The sequence below is a fragment of the Phyllostomus discolor genome, chromosome 4 (genome assembly GCF_004126475.2).
Source record: "Phyllostomus discolor isolate MPI-MPIP mPhyDis1 chromosome 4, mPhyDis1.pri.v3, whole genome shotgun sequence".
Taxonomy (NCBI): Eukaryota; Metazoa; Chordata; class Mammalia; order Chiroptera; family Phyllostomidae; genus Phyllostomus; species Phyllostomus discolor.
Genome location: NC_040906.2, coordinates 151,128,703 through 151,141,350, shown reverse-complemented (window position 1 = coordinate 151,141,350; position 12,648 = coordinate 151,128,703). Strand labels below are relative to the sequence as shown.

The window sequence follows — 12,648 nt, the reverse complement described above, 5'->3', positions numbered from 1 at the left end:
GGTGATTAGGGTAGGGGAAAAATCTTTCACAAGTTACTGCTTTAGTAAGTTGACAAAATGTCATTTTACATTCCTTTTAAATCTTTGTCTGTAGAACTTTATGGAACATCTGGTTGTTTTGGGGCATCATATCCTTATCAGAATTTTAGGATCATCGCTATGACAGGTGCTCTCTAAGCAGATGAAACACTGTTCTCAGGGTTAATCCCAGGATTACAGCAGGTGGTCTGAGCCCTGGCCCGGCTGGAATGGTGGGTCTCTTGGGCCTCTGCCTCTCACATCTCCCATCACCATGCTTGTTGTATAAGGAGCCTACAGGATAGTTAACAGTTTGCATTGGTTAAGTAGCAAGATTCTTTGACTTAATGAATGCATTTAGGAAGACCTGAATAACTGAGTTGTTTTCGATAATTATTTGAATTAAGGACAATCTAGATTGATCAGAATATTTTCATTATTGATATTGATGGGAATTTGGTCTTGCTTTGCTGGGATTGATTTATAAGTGTTAAAATTTCCTTTATCCACACAAAACAGTGTACAGATGATGTATTATAGAACTGTATACCTAAAACCTATGTAATTTTATTAACCAATATCACCCCAGTAAATTCAATTAAAAAAATTTCTTTATCCATCTTGTCTCCAACAAATGGAAAGCAGAAGAACTGTTATCTGGCACCTTCTTACTGTGCCATTAAATTTACTTAAGTTTGCTGTCTCAGAGGTGTGTACCTAGAGTTCATACTGCAGCGAAGAAGGCAGCCAGACAGTGAGTTGGCAGTTCTGACCCGGACTGCCTCTCATCTGTGGTTCTCCTTCTTCTTAGCCCTTTGTAAAAGACATCGATGAGTTAAGACAGGAGCTGGAGAGACAGCTGGAAAGGTGGCAGCCACATGAATCTGGAAACCCAGAAGAAGTAAGTCACTGGTATTTTCATACAATATCTTGACTTTCGTTAAAGATATGGTAAGTTTAATGTTATAGGTTCTTAGTTCCAATAACCTTTGTAAAAGGGACCAAGTATATGGAGAATGTAATTACATTCCTGAAACCTAAGGCTGTCCATTGCTTTCTGCCTGCTTTGCCACTAGTCCTATATGTTAATCAAAACAGAGAAACGGATAGGATTAATTTTTTTAACTTCTGTTGCTCACTCTGGAATGGGTGTAATAGATGTCACAGCGGGTACTGTGTCATCCTCAGAGTAGGAACGTTGCCAGCCGGTGTCAGGTGGACAGGAATCACACAGAAGTTTTCTTTTTAATGGCTTTGCGTTCTAAATTTGCTGTATGTGTACGTATTTCAGTTTTATGTTTGATAGCATCATCCCTACCCCATGTGTGTGCCTGCTCTGTCATAGTTGGCAAAGAAAGTCGTGGAGCTTTGTGTACAGGAGGTAGCCAGGCTGTTGGATTTCTTACTTGGGAGATCTGCACTTGTCACTTTTGCTTTTGAAATACAACCTTGAGAGCCCAAGATTAAGTGGCTGGATCTCCTGGCTCCAAAATTACCTGTTCACAGCTCCCCCTCCACATGAAGGGTACAGGTTATACTCTGTGACTGATGTGAATAAGGCATCGAATTCTAGTATTTTACTTTCTTGTTCCATTCTTTCTCAATTGAAACTCTATTGTGGTTTTGGTGGGGAAGGGACATTTTTATTTAAGTGAATTAGCAGCTAAGAAAACTTTGAAAGGTGCTTTTGATGAGAAAATTCATGCAAGTTACTTTCTACTGCTTAGTGTCATACCTTCATCTTGCTGTAATGACTTCGGTTGGCTCTGCTGCTCTCATGATAACTTTCATGTTGTTGCTGTTGTTGCAGGAAAAGGCTGCCGCTGAGATGTGGCAGAGTTACCTGATGCTGACTGCACCTCTTTCACAACAGCTGTGTGAGCAGCTTCGTCTCATATTAGAGCCCACCCAGGCAGCCAAACTGAAGTAAGCCTCCCTGGGCGCCCTCAAAATGCCCTGAAAAGATGGCAGTGTTGCCTTTTTCATTGAGCTTAGCACTTAACCACTTACCATGCTGGCTTCTGGGTTGCCATTTCTGCAGTGCAGGCACCAGTATGGCGTTCCTTAGCCTGTTGTCATGTTGGTGTCTGCCACAAGTTTCTGTGAAGTTGGGTATGGATGCATTCTCTCTGATTCATTAATAACTTAATGGAAAATGGGCTGAGCCTTGGTAGTGCCGCGCACATTGCTGCTACACGTTGGGTTCCTCACATGTCGCGTGTTACTCACCTAGATCTTTCAAAGATGGGTCCAAAATCATGTTCAGAGACCAGAAAAGAGAATCCAAGTCAGCGCAAATGTATTTTTTTCCTAATTTTAAAAAGTCTGTTTTTTGGACCTAATTATTACTACCACATAATAACCAGTTTTTTTTGACTGCTGATCAAGAAGATTTGGGCCTTTAAACCTCAATCACAGGAACACCTCATTGTGCCAGGTTACTGGTTACTTGGCATAATTGGTTATAAGGTATTATGAATGTGATTTCATCCTTTAAAAAAGTTCTCAAGGGGTGAGCAGTTTCTAACTCATCTTTGTCCATTTGGGTGTATTTAACAGAGGAGACTATCGAACTGGGAAGCGACTGAACATGCGGAAGGTTATTCCGTACATTGCTAGTCAGTTTCGAAAAGACAAGATTTGGCTTCGAAGGACCAAGCCCAGTAAACGACAGTATCAGATCTGTTTGGCTATCGACGACTCCTCTAGCATGGTAGACAACCATACCAAACAGGTAAGAAAGAGGTTCCCAAACACCAAACCACATCCCATGAGCCATCACGTTTTAAGTAGGACTTTGGGAAAAAACTTTGAAACGGCAGTCTTTTCTGAGATTGTGAAGACTGTGTTAGTTCATAAGGGCAATTTCAAGATGTCTCAAATATTTTTGGCCTCTTACTATAAATTGTTTCTTAACCTTGCTATGCTGTTGTCTAGCTACAAGAGTAAGTAAATCTGACAGTCTGTTATTTTCCACAAAATGCAGTGTACTATTAAACTGTTCTTTAGATGGTACACATAATATTGGAGTATCTTTTTAAAAATGTGTTCATCACACATTCCTTTAAGCCTGAAATTATCTAGAGTTCATGTTCTATCAGTATTAACAAGGTTTAGGGGTCTGAATAGAATTACTTACGACGCCATAAATAATGTCATGGATACTGAAGAGAGTGTTTTTACAGTGAAGCTGTTAAGCAGCATGAGCCACTGAGCAACCTAAAATCTATACATAGTCTCTGTTGGAAGAAGTTTAACTTGGGTTCAGATGCCGCCTCCCCACTACTGCATGACCCACTGCAGCGTGTCTCTGGGCACTAATTACTACTTCTTTTTTTTTAAGATTTATTTATTTATTTATTTTTAGAGAGGGAAGGTGGAAGGGAGAGAGAGGGAGAGAGACATCAATGTGCGGTTGCTGGGGGCCGTGGCCTGCAACCCAGGCATGTGCCCTGACTGGGAATCGAACCTGTGATGCTTTCTTTGGTTCACAGCCTGCGCTCAATCCACTGAGCTACACCAGCCAGGGCTAATTATTTTAGAGTCAGTCTGAGAAGTGAGGATTATAACAGTGCCTCCCTCAAACTCAGAGTTGTTATAAAAACTAAATGAAATAACAGATGGAGAGCACTTGGTTTAGCACTTGATAGGCGTTCAGTAGATGTCAGTTGCTATAGGTATCATCATAATCAACATCTTTTTGTATGAATTTAAAATTTAAAACTGCTATCTTGTGCATAATTAGAATAAATTGGTTTTTAAAATCTTTTACCCATAAGAAACTACTTTTTTTTTAAGATTTTATTTATTTTTAGAGAGGGAAGGGAGGGAGAGAGAGAGAAGCATCAGTGTGCAGTTGCTGGGGGTCATGCCTGCAACCCAGGCATGTACCCTGACTGGGAATCGAACCTGCAACACTTTGGTTTGCAGCCCGCGCTCAATCCACTGAGCTACGCCAGCCAGGGCCAGAAACTACTTTTTATGCAGTCAAAAAAAGGAAACTTCAATTTAAGGACCAATTGTCTCAAGGTCACTTTTTTAAAAAAAGATTTTGCTTGTTTATTCTTAGGGGAAGGGAGGAAGAAGGAGAGGAGGAGAAACATCAGTGTGTGGTTGCCTCTCCCATGCCCCGCACCAGGGAACCTGGCTTGTTAACCCAGACATGTGCCCTGACTGGGAATCAAAACAGTGACCCTTTGGTTTGCAGGCTGGTGCTCAGTCCACTGAGCCACACCAGCCAGGGCTCAAATCACTTTTATTGGTTGATGTTAGAACAGACATTTCCCACCAATGTAATGAGTTCTGGATTTCAGCATTTGTGGTTTTAGCCAGGGCCTAGGGACACCAAAGCTTTTGGGCTGGTTGTGAGTAGCCATAGTGATGGTGTTCTCTTAGGGGCCATACCAAAAAAAAAATGTTTTCTGTGGCAGTCTTGGTGTGTAAAAGGTTGAAAAGCACTGGTCTAGAAGGTAGTCTGATTCCTTTAACCCTTAACTTTCTATTTCACAGCTTGCATTTGAATCTTTGGCTGTGATCGGAAATGCTCTCACCCTTCTGGAAGTAGGTCAGATAGCAGTTTGTAGGTAAGAGTCACTTTTAACCACACTGGGAACACTAGCCTTCTGTGGTTATTTTGTTCATGCGACAAAAAAATAACCCCATTGTATTTGGCTTTTCTCCCCCAAGTTTTGGAGAGTCTGTAAAGCTATTACATCCATTCCACGAACAGTTCAGTGATTACTCAGGATCCCAGATTCTACGACTCTGCAAATTCCAGCAAAAGAAAACCAAGATTGCTCAGGTATGCCAATGACATCAGATGTCTTCTGCAGTTACTCTTCTCATTTAGGGGAGAAATGGTTTTAGAACACCTTCCGCCCATTGTGATATTAGGACTGATAAAATTTACCATACAGAACAGTCATAAACTCCAGCCTGTGTACCATGGGGATGGAGAAACATCCTTGGCACCCATTATTAAACATGGTGTAACCTCTTTTTCTCTGTCTCTCAAAGATCATTTTGACTTTGTAGCTTTTTTTTTTTTTCTCATTTTTTCTGAGAGGTGTGTTCGTTTCATTTTGGGTTTTGGGGTTTTTTTTTTTTTTTGAAAATTTTGAAAAAATAAACCATCCCCGAGCACTGTTATCAGGTGGGTCAAGGCCAGTTTCTCTGCCCTACTTAGCCTCCAGTAGAAATGTTGTAAAACTAAAGCTAGTGACTTGCTCAGGATGACGTAAGTTCAAAACACAGCATGGGATAGTAATTCTGATGATTTGATTCCTGCTTTCATTTAGCTTCTTTATGTTGCACTGAGCATTTTGTGTTTTCTCGCCTCTTTTTCTACATTTTTTTATGTAAAAAGACACATTTGGTTTATTTGGGGGGCTTCTTCAGCAAACTATTTTCTTTTCCTTTGGAGTGTCTGGTAGCACACTGGAGTGTCTGCCAGACACACAGCTGTTTGCTAGTGCCCGTACCTAAGGGTAAATGCTAAGCAGTGTCCTTCCCTGCAGGTGGCTGGAAGGAGCAGCAACCTGAGAGGGTTACTGACAGTCCCTTGTGTGTCAGAAATAACATTAGTTCTGACAGTGGGAAGAGAGCTTGACTAGTTTTCTGATTGTTTCTGTTTCTGGTTTAGTTTCTGGAGTCTGCAGCCAACATGTTTGCAGCCGCTCAGCAGCTCCCACAGAGCGTCAGCCCAGGTGAGCTGCATTCTTTCACCTTTGGTGACAAACGATTTTCTGTTGTATTTGCAAGCTGCTTGTTTCATCTCACTGTGCCCGTCACCATCTTTCAATGTGTGTGCTCCACAGGGAAAGAAAGGAACGGGAGATGGAGAGGTATTAGGCATTCACAGAGTATTTCACTCGTTCTTTCAGAAACTTGTAGTGAACCTATACCCACGAGGCTTATAATCAATGAAGGAATTAAACACTAAGTAACTAATTTATATTAACTAGTATGTACTTATTTACTAGATTGACAGTCATGAAAGGAGCAAGTTGTGTGGAGTTAAGTATGACTATTCTGTAACATTTTAAGAGGAAAGCAGAGGAAGCTGCAACACACAAGGTTTTTATCTGGCTCTTTGCAAACACCTGTCATGATTGTACCGGGGAGAAACTGCCAGTGTGCAGCAGGTCTTCATGTTTCACGAGACCTGGTAAACTTCTCTGAGAGACAGCCACCCTCAAACCCGACAGTCTTTTGCTGATAACATGACATAGCTAAATATTTTTAAACATTTTAATTCTCCATTTATTTTAAATGGTCCCTTCCAAGTTTTTAAATCGATTTCAAGAAAAAAATTACAGAATCAGGTACAAGACATTGGCAAAACAGTAAGTCAGTTCCAGGGTCCCAACGGGTACTTTCTTCTAATGGCCCCAATACTGCATTTTTGTATTTTATAGCCAAAAACATGTGTTTTGTCATATGTGTCGCTCTCCAATTAGGTTGATCTGAAGGGGACATTCCCTGCAACATTATTGGGAGATATTTAATTGACAGGAGCTCCGTGTGTGGGTGCAATCCCTGGCTCGGGGACACATCTAACACAGGCCCCTTTACTTGGGCCCAGAATTCATCAGTTCTGGACAGTCTGTTTGGTGTTAGTAGTACAGAAAAAGCCTGAACTTATACTTTTATCTTACTTTTGGTAGTTTTGAGTTATTGTTAAAAAGGGATTCCTGTGGTTTCCCTCCTCCTCCTCCTCTCCTGCTCTGTTTACTGCAGACACTGCACAGCTCCTCCTGGTGGTCTCGGACGGACGCGGCCTGTTCCTCGAGGGTAAAGACAGAGTCCAGGCGGCCGTCCAATCTGCCCGCAATGCGAACATCTTTGTCATTTTTGTTGTGTTGGATAACCCTAGTTCACGGGTGAGTGACGACTAAAAGCCACTTTGCTGAGGGTGAAGTGGAGATGCTCTTCAATGTGTTCTGTCTGAGGCATGGCCTGGGTGGCACCGTCCCAGGCTCTTTACAACTATTTTCTCATTTGGCATTAACCCACTGAGGTGGGGATCATTCCTACTTCAGTGAAGGATGGAAACACAGGTCACAGGTAACAAGTAGGAAAGCCAGGATTCTGACTCCAGAGTCCATCTCTTCCCTGTGCCAACTCTTGGTAGTGGCCCTGTCCCCGTGGAAATGTACACAAGCCCTTTCCGGTCACTTGTATCAGCGGTGCCCTTCTCCAGGCAGGAAGACCAGTCGGCAAGTGAAAGACACTCACAGGGCAGTGCTCTTCCAGGGGAAGCGTTGTCTCCACAGGGCAGGTGAAGGCCTAGAGAGCAAATGGAAGATTTAATGTGAATTATTCCAAGCTGAGAATGAGACACACCCTCACGGGGAAACTGGGTTTTCATATGTTCCTTCCCCCCGCTTCTGGTGCCTGTTCTAGAAGGGTTGCTCAGAAAGATCTGCTTTTTCCTCAGCGAGAGTTCTGAAAATGGTGTTTTACTTTAGTAATGAAAGTGAAAGACACTAAAGTGGCTTTCACACATGCAGGAATCACACATGGACAACCTAAAAACTGTCAGCAGAAGAGACCGTGGAAGAGCCATCTAAGGACACTGACTTAACTTTTATTTCAAAATGTCTTCTGTTGACAGGATTCTATCTTGGACATTAAAGTACCAATATTTAAAGGACCTGGAGAGATGCCTGAAATCCGATCCTACATGGAGGAGTTCCCGTTCCCCTTCTACATAATTCTTCGTGATGTGAACGCGCTCCCTGAGACACTCAGCGATGCTCTCAGGCAGTGGTTTGAGTTGGTGACAGCCTCTGACCACCTGTAGACCAGAGGGAACACAGTCCAGAGCTGAGACTTTAAAGCCACTGTCAAGATGGCATACTTCTTGCCCAGGTGCTCTCTTTTAGACAATTGTTTCTGAACTTGAAGCTCTAAAATATATTTTATCTAAGAATTCACTCAACAGCTACAAAAAACTTTATCATAATGTGCATTTTCACATGAGTTCAGAGCAGAGAAAATTCTCAAGTTCCTTATTTGCCTAGGCTACTCTTCTGATAACAAACCTGGGGCAGCGAAGGAGCAGCTGTAGCCTGGTCTGTGCCTGAGAGAAGGTCAGCCCCACCCTTGGGGCCCAGCTGTCTGCTGTTCCTCGAAGGGAGCCTGGACACCTGCCTTGAGGAGAGGCTGCCAGGAGCACGGGACTGTGCCGGGCCTTTGGAGAAGGGCCTGGAGGGAGCTGTGCTTTTGACCCCACTCCGAGGTTTGGCTCTGCCAAGCCCACTGTGTGCACGTAAGAGCTGTCAGGTGGCTGAGACGGCTGCAGTTTTCAGAGTCCTCGTGTGTGTTTTCTTACTGTGCTTTGTGTGAGGGGAACCACCTTCTCCAAGGGCAGGAAGCTTGTTGTGTGTGTGCTCAGAAAGCATCCGGGCATCGTGGCAGCTCAGGTAACCGGAGATGGCCCTTGGGCTCTGTGAGAGTGAAGTGGCTCTCAGAGTCCTTCACATTTTGCTGCTTTGGGAGACTATGCAATGATGGGAAGATGATTGTCCTTTTGTGTGTTTTTTTGTCTTTTTTTCTCATTTCATTCTTTTGGTGCCATAGTCCCTGCTATTGTAGTAATTTATTTCTGTAGTTCCTTTTTTCTTTAACAGTTAAGGGCAAGAATCATTCTTCACACTGCTTTCAAGCTTGATGGAGCCAGTCTCATTCTGAAAAACATAGGCTGTATCCAGAAGAACTAAACAACTACATCTGCTTTTTCCCTCAGTCAAATAGTTTTTAAGGCAGTTTTTACTTGGCCAGAAAGCAGTGCTTGAATACTTGAAACTCCGTGCTGTGTTCTAAGTTCTGTCAGACTGTTGTTTTGTAGACAACACGCCATGATGTAATTGTCTATCTCCACGTCTGTTACCACGTTACACTGTGAAGTTTGCCACCCTTTTGAGGTGGTCACCGAAGACACAGATTGCTTATTGTTTAACCAAGTGTCCTAAAGCATGTACCTGATGTTGTATCATCATTTTTTATTCTAAAAAGCTATGCAGCTTATATTCTGAAAACTATTAAATATATATATATATACCACTGGTGAAGTAACTTGTGACCATTCTCAGTGAACTAAAGAGAAGTGTTGAAAGGGTGGTGGCCTGGTCTGATGGGGCCCCACAATGTTGGTGGCTTTACCCACAGTAAGGGTTTGTTTCTTACTTGTTTCCATGGCAGTGCATGGTGAGCTCTGGCAGGCTGGCCTCCCGGTATTGGAGACATGGTGACTTGGCAAAAACACTCAATGGCTCATAAAGATTCTACTCCAAAATGACACCTCTCTCCCACTCAGATTTCATTGGCCAGAGCCCTCTATGGGCCAGAGAATTACTCTTCCAGCAGGGTTGGACCTGGTCGGGGAAGACACCAACATTATGACGGTGATGTGGTGGTCTGTCATATCCACCTTTAGTTGACAGGGCCTCCAAACCAGAGCTTCCCAAATGGCGGTGATTCCCTTGGCCCAGAATAGTGCGTAGGGCCTGGGACAGTAGGAGCTGCAGTAAGCAGCGGCCCAAGAGTGCCATTTTCAGCTTGTGCTGTGACGGGGAAAAGGAGGCATGAGAGCAGTCGTAGATGACCTATCAGGAACGGACCAGGTGGGGATCAGCAGACCCTGGCCCCAGTAAAAGCATGAGTCACTTAGAAGGTACCAAGGGTATGCTTTTTCTCTCACACTCACCTGCTACTCAATCTTTACATCCGTCTTAACTTTCTTCATGCAAACCCCAATCTTGCCTGCTCTAACTTCTCTCCTCTGGCTGCACTGCAGCTAGAATTTTTTATTTCATGGTCTCAAATATTTAACGATGCAGAAAATGGTCTTCCGTAAAAAGAGCTAGAAAGAAACACCCCCCCCCACCCCCCCAATTTAGAAAAATACCAGATGAAATGGCAGCACAGCATTACTAACTTCTGGACATTTATCCTGTTTTCCTTTCCCCTCTCCTCTGACTGTACTGCAGCTGGAATTCTTTTAAGTCTGTAGCCTGGAGTATTAAGTGGTATCCCAAAGTCACCACTTTGCTAGCTTTACTTTGTACTATCCACAACATTGAAGGAGATCTTTCAAAAGTTCCTCCAGAGGCCCCTTTGCAGTTCCTTCTCTCCCTGCGTCCCACCCCACACTATTTGATCTGATCACAGCAAACCATGGGGATCCTGGAACCTGCTAACGTTCCATTTGTTCTTCATCTGGCATTTTCTTACGTACTTGCCTTTCTGACAAGCATTTAGCTCTGATGAGCCCTCGGGGAAGAACGAGCTCCCGTATTGTGAACCCTGACACCTGTAGTGCTTTCCTGAGTTTGTATGTCTTCCTGGCCAGAGTGCGAGGCTGAGGGCAGGGCACAGGTGGGACTGACACTATCACAAGTGTCTAGCATAAGTGACTGTTTCTGGATGAGAAGAATAAAGGGGATAAAAGTATTTTGGAACACTCAGTTTTAATAAAGATCTAAGATGATTGGAGGGAAATGACACAACATTTCTAAGGGTCATACAGAAATTAAGAATATAAGATTTGTAAAGGAAACTACAGGGGAAAGAACATAAAATGGAATAAAGTTCTCTTCAATAAATGATGTTGGGAAAACTGGACAGGTACGTGCAAAAGAATGATACTAGACTACCAGATCACTCCACACAAGAATAAACTCAAAAGTAGATAAAACACTTAAATGCAAGTCTCAAAACCATGAAAATCCTAGCAGAAAACTAGCAGTAAAAGCTCAGACATCTCTTGTAGTGATAATTTTGCCAAAAAATCTAGGGCAAGGTGAAATAGGAAAAAATAAACAAATGGAACTACATCAAACTAAAAAGCTTCTGCACTGCTAAAGAAACCAACAAAATGAAAAGGGAACCTACTGTATGGGACATTAGCCAATGATAGTCTGATGAAGTTAATTTTCAAAATATATAAAGAATGTCTAGCCCTGGTTGGTGTAGTTAAGTGGATTGAGTGCGGGCTGCGAACCAGAGAGTTGCTGATTTGATTCCCAATCAGGGCACATGCCTGGGTTGCGGGCCAGGTCCCCAGAAGGGGCACACAAGAGGCAACTACACATTGATATTTCTCTCCCTCTCTTTCTCCTTCCCTCCCCTTCCCCTCTAAAAATAAATCTTAAAAAATAAAAATAATTTTTTTTATCCAACTCAATAGCAGGAAAACAATCCAATTTAAAAATGAGCAAAGAACATGAATAGACTCTTCTCTAGAGAGGACATACAGATGGCCCACAGACATGAAAAAAATACTTAATGTCACTAACCATCAGAGAGATGCAAATTAAAACCATAATGACATATCACCTCACACCTGCCAGAATTGCTATCATCAATATATTAGCAAGCAACAAGTGCTGATGAGGATGGATGTGGAAAAAGGGGAACCCTAGTCACAATGCTGGTGGGAATGCAGACTGGTGCAGCCACTGTGGAAAACTATGGTGTTTCCTCATAAAATCAAAAACAGAACTGCCTTTTGACCCAGCGATTCCACTTCTGGGAATATGTCCAAAGAATCCCGAAACACCAAAAGAATATACACACCCCTACAACAGCCAAAATCTGGAAATAACGTAAGTGCCCATCAGTAGATGAGTGGCCAAAACACCGTGGTACAGCCCTGGGTTTGGTTGGTTGAAGCATCATCCCATAAACCAAAAGGCTGAAGGTTCGATTCCAGGTTTGGTCCCTGGTTGGGGTGTGTGTGAGTGGCAACTGATGTTTCTCTCCCTTTCTCCCTCCCTTCCCCTCTCTCTGAAATCAATAAGCGTGCCCTTGGTGAGGATTAAAAAAAAAAGAAAAGCTGTGGTACATCTTTGGCCATAAAAACGAAGGAAATCTTACCTTTTGCAACAGTGTGGATGGACTTGGAGATTACTGTGCCAAGCAAAATAAGCCAAACAGAAAAACATACCATATGATCTGTGTAGAACCTAATGCACAAAATTGACGAATGACATAGAAATGGGCATGGATACATGGAAGAGAATGACAACTATCAGAGGGGAGGGGAGAACTGGATGAAAGGGATTAGTCAAAGGACATAGATGCATAACTCATAGACACAGACACCAGTGTGCTGATGGCCAGAGGGAAGGGGAGAGGTGGGCAGAGGGGAGGGGGAAGGAGAACATCTGTAATAGGTCCACAAAAATAAAGGGGAGAAATATAGAGAGGAGTCTTTCTACCAGATAACAAAAATTAAAAACAATATATTAGTTCCAGATAAATAATCCTGAATGAATTATTCAAACCCTAAGAGAATTTTACCCTAGGGGCATCACAAAGTCCAAAAAGGAATAATTAAATGGTATCAAAATAATTGTTTAGCAGTTGAAGAAGAACAATGTCCACATCACACCATTAATCAAAAGCTAGATGGAATATTTTCAACATTAACAATGAAAAAGCATAAAAAAGCCTCAGAAATTGTACCTTATTATATGGAGACTTAAAGCTATATAAAAGACCAAAATTAGAAATGGCCCTTAGAAAATGAGAAGAAAAGTTTTATTCAGCATTAATGGATCAAAGTCATGACAAGTCACAAAATAAGCGCAACTAAAAGTGATCAGGAATATTTAACCTCACTAA

The 12,648-nt window shown here is 42.5% G+C and overlaps 1 protein-coding gene and 1 long non-coding RNA gene across 9 annotated transcripts in view; one reads left to right on the top strand and one right to left on the bottom strand.

Moving 5' to 3' along the window:
- The window catches only part of MDN1 (midasin AAA ATPase 1), a 142,257-nt gene extending 133,165 nt beyond the window's left edge, over positions 1 to 9,092 (top strand). For all 6 annotated transcript variants that reach the window (XM_036024465.1, XM_036024464.1, XM_036024461.1 and 3 more), the window contains exons 95-102: positions 830 to 919; positions 1,829 to 1,944; positions 2,578 to 2,752; positions 4,528 to 4,601; positions 4,705 to 4,819; positions 5,660 to 5,723; positions 6,757 to 6,899; positions 7,634 to 9,092. In XM_036024465.1, the coding sequence (XP_035880358.1) occupies positions 830 to 919; positions 1,829 to 1,944; positions 2,578 to 2,752; positions 4,528 to 4,601; positions 4,705 to 4,819; positions 5,660 to 5,723; positions 6,757 to 6,899; positions 7,634 to 7,822 (966 nt within the window). In that variant the 3' untranslated portion in view covers positions 7,823 to 9,092. The remainder of the gene's footprint in view (positions 1 to 829; positions 920 to 1,828; positions 1,945 to 2,577; positions 2,753 to 4,527; positions 4,602 to 4,704; positions 4,820 to 5,659; positions 5,724 to 6,756; positions 6,900 to 7,633) is intronic.
- On the bottom strand, positions 822 to 11,006 carry LOC118500271. Of its 3 annotated transcripts, none has more exons than XR_004902826.1 (3): positions 9,728 to 11,006; positions 9,188 to 9,626; positions 822 to 902 (listed from the first exon to the last, which is right to left on the bottom strand). It is a non-coding gene; the product is annotated as an uncharacterized LOC118500271 (long non-coding RNA). The 3 variants fall into 3 exon arrangements; XR_004902824.1 differs by having other exon boundaries at positions 9,188 to 9,395; XR_004902825.1 differs by lacking the exon at positions 822 to 902 and adding an exon at positions 6,914 to 7,305 and having other exon boundaries at positions 9,188 to 9,395.
- Positions 11,007 to 12,648: the final 1,642 nt, after the last annotated feature.